This window comes from Lissotriton helveticus, chromosome 3_1 (genome assembly GCF_964261635.1).
Source record: "Lissotriton helveticus chromosome 3_1, aLisHel1.1, whole genome shotgun sequence".
In the NCBI taxonomy this organism is placed as follows: Eukaryota; Metazoa; Chordata; class Amphibia; order Caudata; family Salamandridae; genus Lissotriton; species Lissotriton helveticus.
In genome coordinates this window covers 1,490,669,241-1,490,693,527 of record NC_136061.1, presented here as the reverse complement: position 1 = coordinate 1,490,693,527, position 24,287 = coordinate 1,490,669,241, and the positions used below count along the sequence as shown (strand labels likewise).

Sequence of the window (24,287 nt, the reverse complement as noted above, 5' to 3'; positions counted from 1 at the left end):
CAACATCTGGTCCCCATTGTAAAACACAAGTAGATAGTGGTAAAGCGGAACAGAAGTGTGTGTGAGGGGGCACAACAGAGTGCATGGTGAACACTAAGGCGGGGCTTGTCCCGCCAGACGTCTTGGCGGGTCAATCAATCCCATTACTTGGGCGTGGTTTCGTGAGGGCTTCGCAGTTCAACTCAGCCATCATGACAGAGGAACGAAGGAGAGGTGCAAGCTAATGTCTTGCTCTGAGGCCGAAGACGAAGCCCAAAACCAGGGCGCAGGTTGCGAATATCGGTTAGAAGCCTGAAAGAGATCAGAACTGTTCATGGCCTGCAGGTCAGGGGGGACCAGGCCGGAGAGCCCACAGGAGTGTTAAGGCGATCTTTGGCATGCCTCTTGGGCCTCCGTAGGGGTGTCGAATACATGGGTTCCACCCTATACATCCAAATGTAAGCATGCTGGGTGAAGCATGGTATCCCAGAGTCACATCTACCCGAGCATGGCCTTCACAGGCCTGACTCCGAATCTGGTTCTACATTTGGGTGGGATGTGTGCAAGTAGGAGTATGACCGAACAGAGGAGTCCGGAAGTTTTGTGAAAGGAGATGCAACTGTAAGGTGGTTGAGGGAAGGGCTATGTTGTACAGTGCTTTGAAGGTATGGGTGAGGAGTTTAAACTGTGCGCGTTTGTGTATCAGGACCCAGTGGAGCTCTTCAAGAAGTGGTATGGAATGAGTACTGTATAGGAGGTTATGGGTAAGTCCAGCTGTCGAGTTCTGGGTGGTTTGTAGACTATTGGTGATTAGCTTGCTGATTCTGGCATAGACAGGGTTTCCATAGTCTAGTGCACTCATGATGAGGTCGTATGTGACTCTTTTGCAGGTGTTTTTCATGAACTCTTTGAAGATATTCCTCAGAATCTTCAATGCGTGGCACCAGGAGGCGGTGATGGTGTTGACTTGCGCGGTCATGTCCCTCTTGTTATCTATGATGAACCAGAGGTTCCTGGAGTGGGTACTTGGGGTGGATGTAGGTCCTAGTTCAACCAGCCATCAGACCCAGTCCTACAGCAAGGAGTTGTTGCCGAAGATCACACGTGTTGAGTTTAAAACACTTGGACTTCATCCAGTTGGCGACTTCCAACACGCAGGCAGTGAACTTGTTTGTGTGTCAGGAGTCTTAACCAGGTGGAAGGGTATGAGTCGGCGTAGGAGAGGGTGCCTAAGTTGTGGTTGCAGATGACTCTCTCCAGAGGGAGGGTATGGCTGAGAGACCGAACCATGCTGTAATCCACAGATGAGGGTGGGGGCATCCAACAAGTAGGGGGCCAGGCTGACTGAGTCCTGCCACTCAGGAAGGAAGGTGCAAATCCAGCAAAGAGCTGGACCTTGGATTACAATCTCTTGTAGGTATTGGATGAAGATTGGTTGGGAGACCGTGATTAATGCAGCAGATAGGTCCAGGAGGATGAGAGGCGCTGTTCTCCTCTGTCCAGGATCGTCAGTGTCATCTGTGGTGGCAATGAGCATTGTTTTGGTGTTGTGGTTGGGTCTGAAGCTGCACAGTGTGGTGTGGAGGAGTTGGTGGTTGCCGAGGTGGTCAGTAAGACATTTGTTGGTGAGCTTCTCTAGGGCTTTTAGCTAGGCATAGTAGGAAGGAGACAGGTCTGTAGTTGGCGAGCATAGATGGATCTTGTTAGAAATTCGGTCTCTAGTTGGCAGAGGTATGCACCCTGTCCAAGTAGAGACCACAATCATAGTCAGGGTAAGCTAGATACACACTAAAAGATAACCTATGCTCACCCTTGTGTAGCTTGGCACAGAGCACTCAGGTTTATCTAAAGAGCCACTGTGTAAAATATTTGTGCACCACACACACACACACACACACACACACACACACACACACACACACACACACACACACACACACACACACACACAGTAACACAATGAGCACACCACAAAAATAGTCAAAGCAGATTTTAACCCCTTCCGGCCGTCATGCATCACGGTGGGCGTGTGCTGATGACCGCTGGGGGGCGTCATGATCCCGCCCACTCTTTAAAACAGCCGCACAGCGCGAAAATTTACAGCGCATGCAAGGGGTTAAAACAGAGAGAGAATGTTTTTATAAGTCAAACAAGACCAAAATGACAAAAATCCAATAAGTATAACCGGATTTAAGAATTTGTAAAGAATAAAGCAAAAATAGTGCTAAGAAGTCAATAGCACTAGAAGGTTACATGAGGTTGCGCTAGACCGGGGTAAATTCAAAGTTCAGGCCAACCCTGATGGAGGGCAGGCCGGCTACAGGACTCAAGACAGGTCCCATTGACAAAGTGCCTTGGATGGAGCATGCATCGACGGCTCGATGTGAGGAGTCAAGGAGGCGGGGCATCGTCGATCAATTGGATGGAGACAAAGCCTTGGCGCCGATCCGCACAGTCAATGAAGGCTTTGGCATCGAACCCCTTTACGTTGCAGGCGATGCATCGTAGTTGAGCCATACAGTCCGGCAAGACAATGTCAGCGATTGGCTCCTGCATCGAAGAGCACTGCCTCGGTTCTGATCAGAGCAAAGTTGTCACTGCTCCAATTTTGATGGTTCTGGACAACAGAAATCACCTTGCAAGAGCCCAGCATCACTGGATTGGCACCACTGGAGCAGGACAGTGCTCACAGATGGCAGAGTCCCTGTACTGTTGAAGAAAGTCTTTGATGGCCTTGAGACTTCAGAACAGGGGGCAATCCAGCAAGCCCTTGGAGTCACTTTGGGTTCAAGTGAGATGGGCCCAGTCCTTTTCCTCAGCAGGGCAGAGGGCAGAGATCAGCATGCAGCAGTGCAACTCAGAAAAGAAGAAAGCAGTTCCTTCAAAGCAGCAGTCAGGCAAAATGGCAATCCTTGTAGCACAGCAGTCTTTACTCCTGGCAGAGTTCTTCACAGGTCCAGTAGTGTCAGAGCCCCAGTGAGTATACCAGGTTGTGACTTTGAAGTGGGGATGACTTCAAAGCAGGCCCTTGGAGTGCACAGGTCCCCTTTCCATCCAGTTCTATCAGGATATCTGTGGGGGGTAACCAGAACTTTGTGTGGGACATAGGAAACTGCTCTTTCAGGTATAAGTGTTTGCTCTCCTTTCCTCGTCCTGCACAGAAGCTATCAGAAATAGATGAATGCAGATGATTTCCCTGCCACACCCCCCTTCCTGTGTGTGTGTGGCTGTCTAAAGGGAATGCACAAAGTGTAGCTATCACCCACCCCAGACATGTATTGGAGACAGGCTACAAGGCACACAGAGCAGTAAGATAAGAGAAATGTCCACTTTCCAAAAGTGGCATTTCCAATACATTAATGTTAAGTCCAACTACACCATTCCAAAGATATGAAACATGATTTAGTTACTCCTTTCCAATCAGGAAATACAACTTAAAAGTGTTTTAAGGAATTACCAACGATTGCCTATGAGAGGAGTAGGCCAAATGTAGCTGTTTGTCACTATCAGGAAATGTAAAACCTAAAAGTACGTCTTACCTTTTACTTACAAAGCACCCTGCCTTTGGGACTACCTAGGGTCAACCTTAGGGGTCAACTAAGTGTAATAAAAGGGGACCTTAAGTCTTCGAAAGTGGTTTTAAATGATACGTCAACATGGTAGTAAACCGCACACACAGGCTTTGCAATGGCAGGCCCAAGACAGGTGTGAAAGGCTACTTGTGTGGGTGGCACAACCAGTTCTGTAGGCTCAATAGTAGCATTTAGATTACAGGACCAGAGTATATGGTATACCACTTCAAAAGGGACTTATAGCAAACTAAATATGCCAATCATGTATAAACCAATGTCACCATGTTTTGGGGAGAAGCACATGCAATTTAAAACTGGTAAGCAGTGGAAAGTGCTCAGAAAAGGTGGAGGTAAGCAGACAAAAAGTTGGGGGAAGACCACTAAAGGATGACAGTTCTAACAGCTCTGTGGAGTTTATCACGAGTGGTGGGAGGACTTTGTGAGTAGCGGGCTTGGGCCTTCTCATTTGAAGCTAATGTCCTATCCCCACCCAGTGGTGAGGTTTGGTGATATTATTTTATGTTCAGTCTTGTTAGTGCTTGAGCCGGTGAGAGTCTGCTTTGCATGAGGGTCTTCATGTTGGTGTCCCTCGGAGCCTTCTGGCTCTTTTCCTGCATCACTGACTGTGGGAGAAGCTTATGTTTTTGGATTCTTTGTTCTCTTGTTGCTCTCCAGTTGCCTTTTGTGGGTGTTCCTAATGAAGGTCTCCACCTCCTCTATGCACACTGGCTGTGCCCTATGCCTTTTGTGCTTCTAGTGCTTCCTGACTTGGTTTGGCACTGAAACTTGGGGCATTGTTGACTTTCTGGGTATGGTCCTTCTCACTCTCTATGGGCTGCATTGGCTGGCAGTTGATGCTGGTTCTAAATGCTTTGGCATATGAAATTACATAAGGACTGGGAGGTACAGTGAAGTAATAAGGAGATAATGTTCTGATTACTTACTGGTAATCCCATTAAGCGGATTCTATTTCGTTCTTATGACCTTCCGACAAGCCTGCTTTGTGCACTGCTTCAATCTCAGTCTACTGGGCTTTTTTTTTTGCCTTTTTTTTTTTTTTTGTAAATTTTTGCAGAGTTTTATATAGCGCGAACTAGACCCGAACCGAATCGGGTATCAGAGCGCTTTACATAGCACCAGTTACGTAACATGAGGACACACATTTGTTTTAGGCACGGGGAGATTAAGTGATTTGCCCAGAATTACAGGAGGTTTTGGCGTCGTTACCGCGACTTGAACCCAGATCCCCAGGTCCGAGGTCGAGCGCCCTAGCTGCCTTGGTAGTCAAGAAAGGAAAATGCTAATTACCAGTATGCATCTGTTCTTGGCATGTAGATCTACAGATTACTACACTTTGCATTAGATCGCCACCTGGTGTTGGGCTCGAATGATTGCATGTTGTTGTCTTCTTGGAAGAAGTCTTTGTAGTCACGAGATAGGTGACTCCTCCCTTGGACGATAGTGCGCATGGGCATCGGCTCTATCCTTAGATTGTTTTTCGCCATGATGGGAAATGATGGAGTCAGTAGAAAGAAAGAAAGGATGTCCATGCGTGTATATCTAATTAAGATAAAACTGGAACAGATACAGGTCCCGGCGAGGCGGGAGGGCGTGTAGAAATCTGCAGCTCTACATGCCAAGAACAGATGCATACTGGTAAGTAGCATTTTCCGTTCGAGGCATATGAGCTGCAGATTCTACACTTTGCATCGATTGTGCAGCAGTGTCTCCCCTAGCGGTGGTCACCTGTGTCTGTTGCAGTAGTTTGAAAGAGTTTTAAGGACAGCTTGGCCTACTGCAGCTTGCTGCTTGGCTTGCACATCAACACAATAGTGTTTAGTGAAGGTGTGTTTTGTAGACCATGTTGCTGCCTTGCAGATGTCTTCTAGGGGAATGTTCCCTAAGAAAGCCATGGAGGCTCCTAGTTTGCGTGTGGAGTGCGCTCTAAGACGAACTGTTAATGTGCATTTTGCTTTATGATAGCATATTTGTATACATTTCACAATCCACCGTGCAATTCCTGATTTAGAAATGGGGTTGCCTTATGTGGTAGAGAGAAAGCTACAAATAGTTGCTTTGTTTTGGGAAAGGACTTGGTCCTATCGATGTAATAGAGAAGAGCTCTTTTGACAGCTAGTGTGTGTAAAGCTCTCTCTGCTACAGAGTCTGGGTTTTGAAAAAACACTGGTAACTCAACAGATTGGTTTAGATGAAAAGGAGTAATTACTTTAGGAAGGAATTTAGGATTACTTCTTAGAACCACCTTTTTATCGTGTAATTGTAAGAATGGTTCCTGTATAGTGAAAGCTTGAATCTCACTAATTCTTCTAAGAGAGGTAATAGCAACGAGGAAAGCTGTTTTCCATATGAGAAATTGTAGTTCACATTTGTGTAAAGGTTCAAAAGGGGGTCCCATGCGCCTGGTAAGAACAATGTTTAGGTTCCACACTGGAGAGGGTGGTAACCTAGGATCAATAATTCTCTTTAATCCTTCCATAAAAGCTTTTATTGCTGGTACTCTAAACAATGACATATGTGGTCTGTTTTATAGATATGCGGCAATGGCTGCAAGATGTAAACGTATAGATGAATATGCCAAATTACATGTTTGTAAATGGAGAAGGTAACAGATAATATTTTGGATGGAAGCATCTAAAGGATCAATTTAATTATTATTGCAGTAAATGGCAAATCTTTTCCATTTAGCAGCATAGCAAGCTCTAGTAGTAGGTCTTCTGACTTCTTTAATGATATTCATAGAGTCTGGTGGCAGGTTAAGGTAACCAAACTCTAAGTCTTCAGGAGCCAGATCGCCAGATTCAGTTGACTTGGATCTAGATGCCGGATGTCTCCATGGTTCTGCGTTAGCATGGATGGTGTCAGAGACAATTTTTGGTGTGGAACTAGAGAGAGTTCTAGCAGTGTGGTGAACCACGGTTGGCGTGCCCATGTGGGAACTACCAGGATCATTAGAGAGACTGTTGTCTAAGCTTGCGTACCACTAGTGGTATTAGTGGGGTTGGCGGAAAAGCATATGCAAATCTGCCTGACCAGTTCATCCATATCGCACTGCCCTTGGACAACGGGTGTGGAAACCTGGCAGCGAAGGATGGGCATTTTGCGTTTTCGTGTGGCAAACATGTCTATGTCTGGATGACCCCACTTGTGAAAGAATGGTTGAAGAACTTGCAGATGTATTTCCCATTTGTGAATCTGTTGTGTCTGTCGACTTAACAGATCGGCTATCTGATTCTGAACTCCTGGAAGGTGTCTGCAAGCAGATATATCTTTTGTGGAATGGCCCATCTCCAAATGTTTTGTGCGAGCTGGGACAGTTGCAGGGAATGTGTGCTTCCTTGTTTTTGTATGTAGTACATGGCTGTCATGTTGTCCGTCCGGATTAAGACAGCTTTCTTCTGTATGTGCACTTGGAAGGACTTCAGTGCCAGGAAAATCGCCAACAGCTTTAGGTGATTGATGTGAAGCACCTATTGTTGACCGGTCCATCTTCCCTGAATTGTGTGGTGGAGCAGATGTGCTCCCCATCCTGTGAGAGATGCGTCTGTTATCACTCTGGACAAGTTTTTGGTGTTCCACCACTGCAGAGAGCGATGTGTGCGGCTGTCCACCAACACCAGGTCTGTTAGTTGTCCTTGTACCCTATTCCACTGATGTGCTATACATTCCTGCACTGGGCGCATTTGCAGTCTTGCACATGGTACAATAAAAATGCAAGATGCCTTCATGCCTAATAATTGCATGAACACTCTGGCTGGGAGAGAGTGTTGGTTTTGAAACCTTGTGGCTAAGGCTTGAATGCTCTGTATCCTGGCTGAACTGGGATAAGCTAGAGCTGTATTGGTGTTTATGGTAGCCCCTAGGTATTGATGTACATGAGAGGGCTGAAGATATGACTTGGTGTGGTTTATTTGAAACCACAAGTTGTGCAGTGTCTGAATTGTGTGAGATGTGTGTTGAACACACTGGTTGAATGACTTGGCTTTTATGAGCCAATCGTCTAAGTATGGTAAGACGTGGATATGTTGTCTTCTGAGATGTGCTGCTACTACTGCTAGGCACTTTGTGAACACTCTTGGTGCAGTTGTGACCCAGAATGGAAGGACATTGAATTGATAGTGTTGTCCTTCTATCACAAACCTGAGATACTTACTGTGAGAAGGATGTATAGGAATGTGAAAGTAGGCGTCTTTGAGGTCTAGTGTAGTGAGGAAATCGACTTGTTGCAATAAAGGGAGCACTTGTTGTAAAGTGACCATGTGAAAATGGTGTGAGTGTATATACAGATTGAGAGGCTTTAAATCTAGAATTGGTCTTAGTGTCCCATTCTTTTTGGGTATTAGGAAGTAGAGTGAGTAGACCCCTGATCCTTGAAGTTGCAATAGAACTAGCTCTATTGCATCTTTTTGCAGCAATGAGAGAACCTCTTGTTGCAGCAGCGTTCGATGTTCTGTGGACATTGTGCGCTGTCTGGGTGGTACATTTGGAGGGGTAGCTGTAAGCTCTAGGCAGTAACCATACTGGATAATCTGTCTTACCCACTTGTCTGTTGTGATGGAATTCCAGACAGGTAGGAACTGTATTAATCTCCCCCTACAGGAGTGGTATGCTGTTGGGGGAGCTGAAGGAAGTCACTGTTTAGTGGTGGAAGAGGATCGATTGTTGTTGTTACCTCAACCTCTTCCCTTATTGTTATTACCTCTGTAGCCCCCTCTAAAGTATCCTTTATTAGAGGATGCTTGTGTATTTGTCTTAAAGGAAGCTGAATTGTCTGCTCCAGCTTGTTTGGATCCTCCTCTGTAGAAGGAGAGACTAAAGGAGCCTTTCGCCTGGGTAGACTGCAGAGCTCCCACAGACTTGGCTGTGTCAGTGTCTTTTTTCATTTTTTCAAGAGCTGTGTCTACTTCTGGACCAAACAATTGTTGCTGGTTGAATGGTTGATTTAAGATAGTAATCTGTACCTCTTGCTTAAATCCTGAAATGTGTAGCCACGTGTGACGTCTAAGGAGGACACTGGTGTTTATTGCTCTGGATGCAGTGTCTGCTACATCTAGTGCACATTTAATGGAGGCATTTGAGATAAGCTTACCCTCTTGTAGGAGGTCATCTGCTTGTGCCTCATATTGGTCAGGTAAATGTTGTAAGAGCTTCTCTAGCTGATCATAGTGTGCCCTGTCGTATCTTGTGAGGAGGGCTTGTGTGTTAGCCATGCGCCATGCATTGCTAGCATGGGCAGCTATTCTTTTCCCTGAAGCATCTATGATCTTTGATTCTTTATCAGGAGGTGGTGCCTCGCCTGATGTTTGGGAGTTTGCTCTTGTCCTAGCGTTTGAAACTACTAGGGAGTCTAAGGGTAGCTGTCCTTTAATGTAAGCAGGATCCGCAGGAGCTGCTCTGTACTTTTTCTCTATCCTTGGGTTTATGATTCTAGCTCTTACAGGATCTTTAAACACTTCTGGTGAATGTTTAATGACTCCTTTAATCATTGGCAGTATTTGCACAGATTTGTGGGGTTGTTCAAGAGTGTCTAGTAAAAAATCTTCTGCCTCATCTGAATGCATGGTGACATTGTGATAGATGGCAGCCCTATTAATTGTCTAAACCCAAGATTGCCTTCTGGAGGAGAAGGTTTAGATGGATATATATGTGGGTCAGGAATATCTGGTATATCCTGATTTTTTCGGCTCCGGGCCTGGTTTTTGCTTGTCTTTAGCCTTAGGAGCTGTTGTATAGTCCTTTGGCGTACTTTTCCGCACTGAAGGTATTGTTTTTGGAGTCAAGGCCTGGTTCGAGGGCTTGGAGGCCTCGGAATCAGGATTTGTGGGTTTCGGCACCGAAGATTTTGTGGTCGAAGCAAGCTTCATTGGTTTAGGTTCCATCTTTTGTGTAGGAGTCAACGCTTTCTGAGTCTTTTTCGGAACCGGGACTTCTTTTAGTTTCGGTGCAGAGGGAGCTGACAGTATCGGCACGTGCGGTTTGCTCGGTATGGAGCTACCGGAAGGCTTTAATATTTTCTTCAGAGCCGGGCTCGATGGCGGGGCTTTCGAAGCAGTGTCTCGGTCTCGACTGGGCCCGAAGGCGGAGTTTTGACCTTCGCCTTTGGTTTATGGGTTGGGGCTAGGGTAGGGGCAGTCGTACTCATGCGTTGACCTGATGGTATGGAATCATCAGAGTCGTCTGCCTCAGATACGATCTGGAGATCATCGGAATCTTCCTCGGGGACACATGGACCTTCTTCGAAGATATCCACCGGTTCCGGAGCTGATCTCTGCATGTCGCGTCGACGGGCCCTCCGATCTTAAATGGTCTTCTTGGATCGAAAGGATGCACAAGCTGTGCAGCTGGACTCGTCGTGTTCAGGTGATAAACACAGGTTACACACCTCGTGATGGTAACTGTGTGGAAATTTTGCTCCACACACGGGGCATTTCTTGAATGGTGTCCTTTCCATGAGTTGTAGGCCACACCATGTGGGTGGGCCCAACGGTCAGCGTCGACGATCGGAATCTAAGTGATGAGGTCGAGTCCATGTATATTGAAGTTAAAGTTTGTTTTAGAGGTTTTTGTGCGTTAAAGTCTTTGAAAAGTAGATTTTCTAACCGCAGCGGAAAAGTTGCATCCGAAACCAGTCGCGGAAAAAAACAATCTAAGGATGGAGCCGATGCCCATTCGCACTATCGTCCAAGGGAGGAGTCACCTATCTTGCGACTACAAAGACTTCTTCCAAGGCGACAACAACATGCAATCATCCGAGCCCAACACGAGGTGGCGGTCTAATGCAAAGTGTAGAATCTGCAGCTCATATGCCTCGAACAGAGGTTTCTGGATAGAGGGGGTCCTTTGTAGGCATACCTGTAGAGAAGTTCACGTGTTTTATTTTAGGTGGGCAGGCAGCAGGGTGACTGTGTCACACTTCCTGACAGTAGGAATATGAAGAGGAAGTAGAATCATAGCGATGGGATAACTGGTAAGTACTCAAAGCATTAGAACAACAGAAAGAATCTACAGCATTTTCCTATGTGCACCAGCATACAGCTATCAAAAATGCACATAGATCCAGTGTACCAGCTGGTTGTGGGTCAGTAAAATAGCATCCCCTCACAAATTGGCAAATAAACATAAGCTTCGGTTACAAAATACGAATGCACCTATTTGTATCATAGAAATCACGAACTTTACATTCACTGAAGTGCATTTTAACATACTGCAACCCAATGCATTGGTGTTGTCACTATTTTTGCCTTCTTGAAGACAGAACTCTTAGGCTCTTGATATATCTTCTGTGCTAATGCACCACTATGTCAAAACAACCCTGAATAATGAAAACAATCAAGTAAAATGTGGAACTTCTGCAGTTTCAGTGGAAGTGGTGCATTTGCTGATCCAATTGTCTGAACTATTGTTTTGTTTCCCTTCTTACAATGGGTTGATCATCCCATCAAAATGTCTAGAATTTGAGACACAGCAGATATCAATTTAGGGTTTTCGAACCATCTTTTATAGAAGGAATTAAGGATATTAAACATTGAGCTGGTGAGATTAACTGTGCAGAGAGAAATACAAAATTGAGCCAAATTGACATTCATAAGTGCAATGACAGAACCGTCAATGTGCACATCTTAAATACTAAAATGTGATACTTCGCAGCTGTCCTTACCTTCCTTTCCCAAACCAGTTGCCCATACATGCTACCACAGATGGCCAGCCTGTGGTCTGAGCCAAACCATTGATAATCTGGAGGGAAGAAAAACGTAAGGGGTCAGATTTCAATTGGCACACAACAATATCTATTTCGTTAAGAGCATACATTCGAAGTTCTTTCAAAGAACCTTTGGTTTTGTTTTTTTACAGTAAACACATCGCTCAAGGTTAAGAAAGCTCAACACACATTGCTCAGGGTTAAGGAAGCTAAACTCGTAAACTGATGAATAGGAAAAAATGGAGTATACCAAAATGTAACACTGTTAAGAAGTATTCTCAGGCACGGTAAGTATTCGGAATATAATTTGTTCTTAAATTGAGGTACAACACACCGGCTGGAGTGGGGAGCAAGCGTTGCAGCCTGTCAGATAAGAATGCCACCAACTGTCACAGCGAGAATATCAGCTGGCATTATAGAATGACAGCTGATGTCAAAGCAGGGTGAGTGCGAGGGAAGGGGATGTGCAAGGAGAGGAATGGGAGCCTAAGGGACAAGCCACCAGTAACAACTATTGAAGTGCAACACAACACATCTCCTTCCCAACAGGAAAACAGAGAAACATGAATAGTTGGTAGAGCATATAAAGTTTGTTCAACCAAACAGCATAATTATTTACTTACAAAGTCTTTGAACTTGTTAGACATACCAACTGTGCGTCCACATCTGCTGGTAGTGTTTGCTTCTATCACTGGACCTTCCTCAGGATCCTGTTCTTCCTCAGACTGTCCGGTACCCTCAGCACTGGGGAATCGACAGAATCACTGCTGCTAAAATCTCTGTTTTCTCCTATAGATTCTATTTGATTCTGGTTAGAGAGAACATTGGCTGCTGCACTTTGGGTAAGTTCAGGTCTACTATTCTCTTCTCCCTCTTTCTCAGACTCTTCTTCAAATAACCAGTCAAAGTTCATTTGCTGATCGTAAGCCACACATGCATCCTCTTTGTCTGATCTGTCTGTCCCAAAGTCTTCGACTGTTTCTCTCTCCCTAATGTCCTTCCTCTCATATGCATACTGCAGAAGCATGTCACACTTTCCCATCGCTGAGAAGTGCAGAATTACAAAATACTTTCTCAGCAACTAATGGCTCTGTAAATCTGTTCTGCCCTTTCTCAATGAGTCCACTTCTTTTTACCCTTACTGTATCTCCTTCTTTGATAGTAAGTGGTTTACATCTATGTTTTACGTCAAAACGTCTTTTGCATTTATTTTGTGCCTTTTGTAGTTCCTCCTGCCCAACTCTGCCGACCACTCAGCTTTTCTAGTTGTCTTAAGCCAACCCACATTATCTTTGGATAATGGTGTCCTACCTCTCTTCAGTTCGAAAGGGTTTAGGCTTGTGCTCACCATGGGTGTTCTCCTGTATGCCCAAATCATTTTCTTTACTTCCATTTTCCAACATAGCCCATTGTTGTTGGCTAGTTGTATAGTGCCTTTGATTACTCTGTTAGATCTTTCCACTGCTCCGTCTCCTGCTGGATGATATACAGAACTGGTTATGTGAGTTATCCCATTCCTATCTATGAACTGTTTGAAGTTTGCGGAGGTGAATTGTCGACCATTGTCACTTACGTTTTGGGTATACCTTCTCTAGTAAAAACACGGTCAAGAAACGTGACAATGTCATTTGCTACAATTTGGTGCAATACTTTGACCTCCGGCCATTTAGAAAAATGGTCCACCAGAACCACAATATACACATTTTCCCCCTGGTGCCGTAAGGGGCCCATTACGTCTATGCCCACTCTCGCCCGTGGCATACCCGGGCAAGGCAATGGTTGCAAGGGTGGTTTCAGTGTAACTTGTGATTGGTCAGAATTTTCACATTGGACACAGTCTCGGACTTTCCTCTCAATTTCTAAGTCACAACCTGGCAACCAGTACCAACATTTTATTCTTTGTTTTGTCTTGTTGATGCCCATATGCCCCTCATGGCAAATTGCCAGGATTCTGCCTTTTAGTGTTTCCGGGGGTATTACCTTCCTTTGTCTCAAAATGAGTCCCCCCTCCACTGATTATTAATTTCTGAGTTCGAGTATGGTCTCAACTCTTTCTTGACATGCTTCTTGCTTTGCCAACCTTTTACAATTTGTTTGGTTACTTCCTGTAGCACCTCATCGTGTTCATATTCCCTCACCCATACAACTTCATGTATGCTGGGGAACTCTTCGCTGATGTATATATATTGGCGGAAATAGTCCAAACCCCACACACATGCCAATGCCTCGCGCTCAATCACCGAATATCTTTCCTCGGTGCGGGTGAGTGACCTTGCTGCAAAGGCAATTGTTACTTCCTCACCTGCTATACTGATCTGCGTGAGCACCACTCCTAACCCCCACCACTTGCATCCGTCGTGACCACGCTATTGAGACTCGGGTCAAAACCTTGTAGGGGCGGTGCTTCGCAAATTTCACGTTTATGAGCCACAAATGCTTTGTTGCAGCATGGTGACCATTCAAACTTGTTTTTAGATTTCAGTAATGGTCTAATGTTATATTTTTTTGTCGAAAAATTCCTCACAAACTTTGAATAGAATTCTACCAGCCCTAAGAAGTTCCTCTTTTGTTTGTGGCACTGGTGCATCCTTAATGGCGTTAACTAATTCCTTCTTAGGTTTTATGCCCTCTGGTGTGATTTCGTGTCCCAGGTATGCCACTTTCTCCTCTGCGAACCTGCATTTTGCATACTCTGTGGTAAAACCACAACTCTGTAGGATATTTAGTACTTGTGTTAACTTCTGTTCATGGTCAATTTGATTTTTTCCCATCACTAAGATGTCATCTTGGAAGATGAGCACATTTTTGACACCTTTAAAAATGTCATTCATGAGTCTTTGAAATCATGCTGCAGCTGATGCCAGCCCAAAAGGTACTCTCCTAAACCTATAACACCCGAATGGCGATATGAAAGTGGGGAGGCACCTGCTGTACGGATCTTAAGGAACCTGGTGGTACGCCGCTGTTAAGTCGATTGTTGAGAATACCTTCATATCTTTTGTCAAGGACAGCATTTCATTTATTTTAGGCAGAAGGTACTGGTCTGTTATAATACTTTTGTTTAGATCGTACAAGTCTATGCATAATCTTAACCTGCCATTGGGCTTGCGGGCTTCCACCAAGGGTGCAACCCATTCCGATGATTTGGTTGGTTCAATGATGCTCGCCTCAAGTAGCACACCTAGTTGCATCTTTACCTCCTCTCTCAAAGTGAATGGTATGTGTTGCACCTTATGTATGCTTTGCACAGCATCTTCTTTTAGTTTTATTTTGTGTTGAAACCCTTTCAACGTACCAATAGTGCCGTTGAAGATTTTTGGGAACTTGTTTGCTATAGCTGAACCAAGTGTTTTATCCTACTTCGTCAATAACACAGGTTCGGCAGATTAAGTGTAATACCCAATTTTCCTTGGTCCTTCCACCCTAACACCGATGGTCCCTTAGCTGAGACGTATAGTTTACTGGTGGTTTCTCTGTCCTTGAATTCAAATTTAAATTCTCTATAACCTACTAGCTCTATAGGTTGTCCTGTAAATGTTTTAAGCGTGATATCTGGAAACTCCATGGTTTGTCCTAGTGCGTTCTGAAAATGTTCTCTTCATACCTTTCGGTTGACTATTGTACAGCATGAGCCTGAATCAGCTACAATTTCAATGCTCACTCCACCAATTGCAACTTTACACATGGGTTTCCTCTTCTTATTTTTCTCTTTTTCTTGTTTCTCAGATTCCTCATTCACATTAAGTATGCACAAATTATAATCTGAATCGTCAGAGGATTCCCAATCATATTCTGCGTTTGCCTCAACCAATCTGACTCTCGCACTCATTTTTCTGTGACACGCTTTCTGAAAATGCCCCCCTATACCGCATTTACTATATTTGACATTTCGTGCAGGACATTAGCCAGATGTCTGTGACTTCCGCATCGGTAAAATTTTCTTTGCAGCCCATCTTTTACTTCCCGTTTCTGATCATATATCGTACTTTCTCTACTTTTGCTCCTGCTTTTGTCTTTAAGGCTTATCCTGCTACCACTTATTTTAGTCACTACATTAGGTTCCTCCTCTTTAGTTTTACTTTAATTAATTACTGCCTTGGCACACCTTCCTGTCAATTCTGATCGCTTAACTATTTCTATTACATTATTAAGTGTTTTTTCTCCTTTAGCCCATAGCACATCCTGAATATTTGGGTTAGCTGCACACATTACGATCTGGTCTCTAATTAAGTCATCATGCAGTTCCCCAAATTCGCATGTAAGTGCCAAATTTTTAAGCATTGAAACATAGTCTTCTATACTTTTATCTTTCTCTTGTTTGCGGTGGTAAAAATTATATTGGCTCACTGCAACACAGACGGTTGGCTTGTAATAACTGTCTAAATCTTCCAATGCATTTGTAAACACATGACCCTGTTTGCCTTCCCGTACCTTCTTATTAATTTTATTGTATACTTTAAGTCCACCAGCCTCCAAACATTGTAGTAATATTTTCTTTTTCTTTTCTGGCTTAGGTGGTTCATCCTCTTCATCACATGTAGAAATGTAGTTGTTAAAATGCTCCCGCCTTTCTTCCCATTTCAATAGCAGCTCACCAGAAACTGCCAAAAACGCTTGCGGGGGTGCCAAGTTGTATTTGTTACTACTAGCCATTATTTATTGAGATGGCACTGCATAGTTAAGTATCTCAGGAATGTTCCTCAATCCCTAATATGCTTATTACACAGCTCTCAGTAAGTTTTCTTTTGCATACAGTATATACTATTTTATTTTTTCCTTTTCCCCACAATTCTCACTTGTATTCCTCACATTTCAATATCTTGCCAGTAGAATCCTCCGAACAATAGGCTCTCAAATGCCCCAGTATCGTGCCTCCTTATTTCCTCGTTCGAGTAATTGACATGCCACTTTCTCTGCTTTTAATGAATTTTAAAATGGCAGCACCTATGCGGGCTCACAACACGTCGAAGTCTGCACTGCAGACCTGAACTTCTCCTAAAATGGCTTCCGCACAGCGCGCTTACGTCAGCGCAACAAGCTAGTCAAAATGCGCCACAGTCTCGATTGTAGATCTCCTCACGTTTCACCTCAGCCGGCCATGACACACTTCATTTAATGTTCACCACAGTTCCGACTTGCTTTACATTTAATTACTTTCTGCCGCTATTCACTGCCTCACGCTGTGATGCATGTTTTCCCTTCGGTCACACTCCATTCTACTTTCCTCACCTTATATGTATTTATTTAGATTTTGAAAGTTAACACCTCCTCAAGATTCACTCTTCATTCTTCTTACTTTGGTACTTCTTTTTAAATTCCTCTTTGCTGTTTTTCTGCTTCCAATAGTCGATGTATTGTTTAAATCAATGTCTTTTCCTTTTCTGCGTGGATTCTCCGGTGTGCCGCCTTCTTCACATTGTCGCCATAAATGTTAAGAAGTATTCTCAACAACAGACCGTAGCTAACATAGCAGCGACTATACACAGAATCTACGACGTGGGGGACAAGGCAGGGAAAATGCTGGCCTGGTTAGATAAGTAAGGGGGTGGCAATAGGAGCATAATCCACCTAAGTGCAGCGGACGGGACGCTACTCACACTCCCGGCAGCTATAGTTGGTGAACTGGCGGACTACTTTCAAAAGATATACACCCAGACTGTAGTGGTGACGAAGGAGGCGGCATTGAACGCCCTCAACACCATACCGACACAAACACTTCCACCGGAAGCGATGGAAGACCTAGAAGCAGCACTCACGACGGGCGAAATACAATTGTCCATTAATGCGATACGATCTGGCAAAGCACTGGGCCCCAAGGGGATTACCATAGAATGGTATAAGGCAATGTCGGAGACATTGAGTGCGCCGCTACTGCCATGTATATGGACAGTCTGGAACTTGCTGAACTCCCACTGGATCAGCGAACGGCGACGATTGTGGCGATCCCGAAGCCCGGCAAACCAACAACAGAATGCACCTCCTATCGCCCAATATCACTCCTCAACGCGGAGGCGAAGATCTTGGCGAAGCTCCTGGCTAATAGATTGATGCCCCACCTCTCGCAATTAATCCATCCGGACCAGTCGGGCTTTATGCCTCACAGGAGCACCGCGTTAAACCTTCGCCGGGTCCATGGAGCACTGGCGCGCGCACCACACCTGACGGCATCGGCAGTAATATTGTTCCTGGACGCTAGAATGGCGTTCGACATGGTCGAATGGCAATATTTATTCGCAGTACTCACGCACATGGGATTCGGCCCCAAATTTATATCATGGATACAACTCCTCTATTCGAACCCGCTGGCACATGTTACGGCGAACGGTCACATTTCACACTCAATACAGCTGGCCATGGGGACACGCCAAGGCTGTCCTTTGTCGCCCCTGCTGTTTGCCCTGGTGCTGGAACCATTGGCAACTCTAATTAGGACTACTCCGCTGTTAAAGGGCATCAACTGGGGAGAGGGCTGGGAAGACAGAGTCTCCCTTTAAGCAGACGATATGCTGGTCTATCTGATGGAACCAGAACGTGGCATACCGGCACTCCTTGTGTTATGCGACAGCCTTGGAATGGTGTCCGGATATACAATAAACTGGACAAAATCTGTAATTTATGTGTTGCACGGCCCAACACCAATCCTGCCCCCTGACTGTCAGCTGGTGATAACGGGGTCCTCCTTTAAATACCTCGGTATACATGTCACTCAGGACTCGTCTGAGTTTTACGACAAGAATTTGAAGCCTCCACTGGAACGCCTGCGACGCGATGTACAACATTGGAAGGCCCTGCCTCTGACACTGCTGGGGAGGGCAGCGCTATTTAAAATGATGGCACTGCCACGCTTCCTTTATGTGCTGGAGAATACTCCTTACTTAGTGTCACCGCGCTATTTTCAGCAGGTGACAACCCTGCTCTCGGGTCTGCTATGGGGAAACCGCCCTGCAAGAATTGCTCACGCGAAGCTGAACAGGAACTGGTACGAGGGAGGGATTGCGCTGCCGAATTTGCAGATGTATTACTGGGCGACACAACTAAAAATCATCAATCAATGGCTACATGTACCCCAGGACGATCCAGCTTACCGGGCCGACCGAGCGCAATTAGGCACACACAGTTTACTGGCGGCGCTTTACCACACAGGGCTGGCGGCAAAACTTATAGGACCCACAAAACACACCGTGGCGTTATGGCATAAGTAGCAGGCGCAGGAGAAACTGAAATGGAGTGGTAGACTTACTAAATTGACCCCACTGTGGGACACCAAGGCACTGGGTGATTTACGGCGAAGCAAGGGCTTCACGCAATGGGACAACATCGGCATTTCAACGGTGGGAGACTTGTGGGCAAAGGGGACTGTGATCCCCTTCTCACAGCTTCAGCAACAATACAACCTAGGCTCAAACGAAACGTACAGATATGTTCAAATTAGACACGCACTACTGACAGTAATTCCGGAGGACACAGAAGTCCCCGAATCCGCACCGATGGAAGACCGATTGCTCACTGACTTTATGCAGCATAACGCAACCTCCCTCACATATCGCAAGCTGATCAACAACATGCCTGACCCCATGAGCACACTGCGAGAGAAATGGGTGGGCGAACTGGGAGACATGGATGACACTGACTGGAATGCGGCCCTGGCGTCCCCAAGAGAAGCGGGCATTTCGGCCAGGTTCCGTTTCGTGCAGCTTAAGATACTGCACCAGATCTACTACACTAGGACCACCCTCCATAAGATCCATAGGGCGCCACATCCCTACTGTCTCAGAGGGTGTGGGGAGGAAGGGATCTTCCTACACACTATTTGGGAATGTCCCACGGTGGTAGACTATTGGAGGTAGGTAATGCGCACCATCTCACAAACACAAGACGTCTCCTTACCTCCAGACCCCCGCACAGGTCTACTGCATGTCTGGGACAAGAATGATCTAACCCGTCAGGAGCAGCTCTGGGCCACTATAGGCATTATGGTTGCTAAAAGAGATATAGCGCAGAAATGGGGGCAACAGATTCACCTACCTTAATACAATGGTGTAAAAACATGGATATGCTAATGCTGATAGAAAGAGCGGTCTATACGACGAGAGCAAATCCCCATAAGTGGAATAAAATATGGCTGCCTTGGAATGCATATCGGGGTGACTTGTGTGACTCACTGCCTGAAGAGGACCTTACCAGTTCAGATGAAGAGGGAGAGTAGGGTTGAGTAAGCACTACAGATAGACGAGGGTGGTAGTAATAATGGGTTACGGACGATGAGGAAGCGGCCTGCTAACATGCCCCGGACATAGCCAGTCTACGCGACACCTGATACGACCGTGGATTCACACTGTCAATGTACTGCTATAGAGCACCGTGATCACTGCCAAGTTTTCTGATCAAGTGTCCATTGTGATGTTTCTTTTGTATGTTCTTTAGACAGTTTTAAACCATAAAACAAAAGTAAGACAAAATTCTCTCTGAGTACGCAATGGTTTATTAATTGATGCAGTTATTCAATTTCACGCCGCCGGACCTGACGTTGTCGGCTGATGGGCTGTGTAAATTACTAACGAAGCAGTACCACTTTAAATCCCGCAGCCGGCCCCCGGGTTGTAGGCTCATTGCTGTGTAATGATGTTTTGGTACAATAAAGGTCTTGCGAAAAAAAAAAGAAAAAAGAAGAAGTATTTTCAGGCACGGTTATAATTTATTCTTAAATTGAGGTACAACACACCGGCTGGAATTTAGTTACAACACACCAGCTGGAGCGGGGAGCAAGCGTCGCAGCCGGTCAGATAAGAAAGCCACCAACTGTCACATAAACTGTCAAAGCGAGAATATCAGCTGGCATTATAGAATTCCAGCTGATGTCATAGCAGGGTGAGCGTGAGGGCAGGGGACGCACGAGGAGGGGAACAGGAGCCTAAGAGACAAGCCAACGGCAACATCTATTGAAGTGCAACACAACAAACACATTAATTAATTAGAGGCATTAATTAATTAGAAGAAAACACATTGGTATCAAAGACATAGCCCCTTTCAGGAATCTCACTACTCAAAAAATCATATGGGTGTCAAGGTAACATTGTACTCTTGTCTAATTACCTAAGACAAGTACAGGGGACTCGGAAAAGATGTCCTCTTCGTAGTCTCAGTGCATGAGGGTATCTGCAGAGTATTGAGAGAAATCCTTCTTTTCCCCAGTGTAAAGTAGTTAAAGGGCATGGGCCTCCTCCAAGAGGCTCTCTACTCAAGTTCATCATAACAAGAGGACTCTTTCTAGAAGATTGTGACTAATAAAGGTAATCTCACGAGAAACCGTTTCCTAACATATCCTTCAGAATTGAACTAGAGGTTTAGGTCAGAGTGTTTTCAATATTCTTCTCCCTGTCTGATGCACAAAGGGAAGTATACTGCACCACTCTGCCACACCTCTACATGTTGGGGTTCAGCCTATTGCCAGATTCTTAGGCAGTAAAAGTGACCAACATACAGCTTTGTCTCTCCACTACACAGCCTTCTCTGAAGCGTGCTCCCAGGGCGTTTTCTGGACATGAGACAACGATTTTTCTCCAGCTGCAAATCATTGGTAATTAGTTCACACATCTTTGGCTGTCCGGATCATATAAATAGGGAATCTATCAAAGTTTCCTGTTAATGGTGCACTCCAGGGATCGTCACAAAAGTACCTGACGCTATTGCATGTCTCCTATCAGTCTTGGTGCTTTCACATGACAGACAGACCATAGGAAGAACTGAAACGGTGTCACTGAGGTATTTCAGAATAGATGGGGTTTTAATGTAGTTGATGATTATTGTTTTTCAATAATTAATAGTGGCAACTACGTCCACTCACTACAACTGAGTGGCATCAACACTTGATCGTCCCCAGTTATCCCATCATAGTGTTTCCTCAGGTACATTTTGTCAACCATTATATTACCAATGCCATATTAAAGGGCAAGAGTACATTTAAGTTCAGAGTAGGGGGGCCTGGCACTGAAAAGGAAATTACATTTCTAGTGATGAGGTAAAAGGCATAATGAGGTGAGGGTGTTGAGGTATTAGAAATGTACATATTAAGAATACACTGACAGTGTAGAGGTATTGAAAGTGTAGGTAACAGTGTATGGGTGGAAAAAGTAGAGGTCGGAGAGGTAATGACAGATTTTTATGACGCACATGACATTGCCAGCAACAAACAAACAGAGTAGACCTTCACACCACAAATAAAAAGCTTGAGATAATAAAACTATTTGGTGGTGCCCAAAGATATCGCCAAACGCCAGTGCAATAAGTAGGCACAAGACATTCCCAAGGTTTGCAATTATGTTCTGACTAACCACTCCTCAAAAATGCTCTCACTTGATACGACGTATTCCAACATCTACCACTCTATTGAAGGGTTCCCTTAGAATTCTACAAACATGGAAATCCTACTTTCTACACAAGTTGAATGCCATAATGAGTTGTATAACATCTTAATGAGAGACTAGTGCGTCTTCCTCCAAACAAGGGAATAAAAACAGTGCTAATCACAGTATAGGACTTTCAATGAAATGGGGGAGGTGGGGGTGTGGCTGGTGAGATCAAGATGGGGGACATGCCTTACCATCGCTCTGCAAAATGCCCAACTAATCCCATGATTATACCACCAGTGATTGGTCATTAACACACTGGGGTATGGTCGCTGACCGCCAGAGGGCCCCGGGATAGCACTATTGGCCTTCTGAAGGCAGACACACCGCAGAAAGAGAGGTATGTGGTCACAGGCCTGGCCTGGCTTCAGAAGGACGAGCTGAGGCGCGGGTTGCCGATCAGGTAATGGCTGAAAATATCTTGCAGGAGCTGCGGAGGCTCGAGTGGGAGGACTGCGCCACTTGCCGATAGTCCGTGGAGGGGAAGCTGCAGCAAGGATCTGGCCGAGTGTCTAGGACCAGACCGCACAGGGGCAGCTGATGGAGGCAGTCGAGTGAGGAGGTAGGCCGGATCATGACGTTCGGACTCCTACGAGGTTGAGCTGTGGGTGGCACCTGGGCTCGGGGTCTGCAGTGACACTTCAGGTGGAGAGGAGAAGCAGGAGTGCCGGGGGAAACGGCCTTTACAACGAAGCCGTTTCCCCGAAATCTTTAACCACGCATGCAGTACAACGCATGCGTGGTTACAACTAATGCCTTTACCACGCATACCTTTACTACGATGTTTGTAGTAAAGGCATATGTGGTAAAGGTAAAAAGAAAAAAAGGGGGGCTTGGGGGGGTCTCCCCCCCAAATAAAACAACTCACCATAAGTCACGTCGGCGTCAGCGTCGTTTAAGAGAAATCGAAAAAATGCCGTTTTCTCTTAACGACGTATGACGTCACCACGCAATTATTCGAGGAAAAGTTTATCCGTGGTAAACGAATTCCGTTGTAACGCATGCGTGGTAAAGGCATGCGTTGCAACGGAATTCGTTGTATCATCATATATTCGAGTGCCGGAGCTCGCTGCGGGACCACTGATTATAGTCACGAGCCGAGGAGAGAGACATGGAGAGTCGGCCAGCAGGGACATCGTGTTGGATGTGAGGTGCCCTCCCAGGCTTGAAATTATTCCCTAGTTTGGCCACGCGCGGTTCCAGGCTCCAACACGCACGCTCCCCGGGTGGCATTCCTGCTGAGAGAAGGGAACACGTGACTCACGGGCCGCTGGCATGGTTGTCCGCTGGGGGGGGGGCACGGAGGGGCGCTTGCCTCCCCCTGGAGCACCCCTCCTTGCCTCCCCTGCGGACACCCATGCTTCAGAGCTGTTCCCTGCCAGAGGCCTCTACTCCCTGATGGGGCGCCTTGCACGCCTCCTCGCAGCCCCACCCGCCTATTGTCATTCTGTCTGTGGATGATTATCACATACAGAATGACAATGGCCAGTTTGAGCTGCTAAAGCATATATCCCACCCTGAACCAATGAGGCAGCTCAGCGGGTTGGGTATGCGCTGCAGAGACCAGCGGACACAGAGCAGTGTTGTGTGTGCCATGATCGGGTTTTTCTCCTGAAGGCCATGAAACGGAACAGGCTCTGCCTCGAGTGCCACTTGACATCACCACTGCTAGAGGTGGTGCGGAAATAGACCCAGCCCCTTCAAACTCGGGCATTCTGGTTCGTGCAGTCCTTTCCTTAATCAGCCATAGGTGAAAGTGCAAGCTGCATCCGAAGAGGAAGTGGCAAACTAGGTCTGGACACCAAGACCTCCTTTTAACACTGCTACCCTGGGAGCAAGGGGTCTTCTGAATGAAGTTGGGGAGGTGATGGGGGGGGGGTCGATGCATTAACCTCCCAAGTCAAAAATTGAGGTTGCAGCATAGCCCGGATTTCAGAACCCACTAAAACGTACACAGTCTTGTGTCAAAAACTTATCTATCTGCCAGTATCTGGCAGGACGTCTCGCTCACTGCCTAATATCCCTCTGTACCTCACACCTTGTGCTCACTGCCTTACATCTCTCTGTACCCCACACCTCGCGCTCACTACCATAACATATCCCTCTGTACCCCACACCTCTCGCTCACTGCCTTATATCCCTCTGTACCCCACACCTCGCGCTCACTGCCACAGCATATCCCTCTGTACCCCACACCTCACGCTCACTGACACATATCCCTATGTATCACACTCCTCACACTCAGTGCCTGATTGCTCACTTTACCCAGCCATTCATCTTCTACATGTTCTTTCCCCTTCCACTCGTTCTACCTCTGTTCACCCCCTTACTTCTTTTAGTACCTTACTCATTTCTCAATACCTCTACTTCTTTTCCTCTTCAGTAACATCTCGCTGACACATCTCTGCACTTCCTTTATATCAACGCACCCATCTACCTCACTTGTCTACCTCAGTCTTTATTATTCCCTCTTCCTCAGCTGTCTCTACCCGTCTATGACACACCTCACCCTCTCTCTACCTGGCCCTCATGTTCTACGACTGCGTTATTCTCCCCTCTCCATCTTTGATTTACCGGTCTCTGCTCCTAAATATTTTTCTTCTACACTTCTTT

General features: G+C 45.8%; 1 protein-coding gene across 3 annotated transcripts in view; it reads right to left on the bottom strand.

Moving 5' to 3' along the window:
* The window catches only part of SLC37A2 (solute carrier family 37 member 2), a 928,549-nt gene that overhangs the window by 501,984 nt on the left and 402,278 nt on the right, over positions 1 to 24,287 (bottom strand). For all 3 annotated transcript variants that reach the window (XM_078682149.1, XM_078682150.1, XM_078682148.1), the window contains one exon: positions 11,227 to 11,303. In XM_078682149.1, the coding sequence (XP_078538275.1) occupies positions 11,227 to 11,303 (77 nt within the window). The remainder of the gene's footprint in view (positions 1 to 11,226; positions 11,304 to 24,287) is intronic.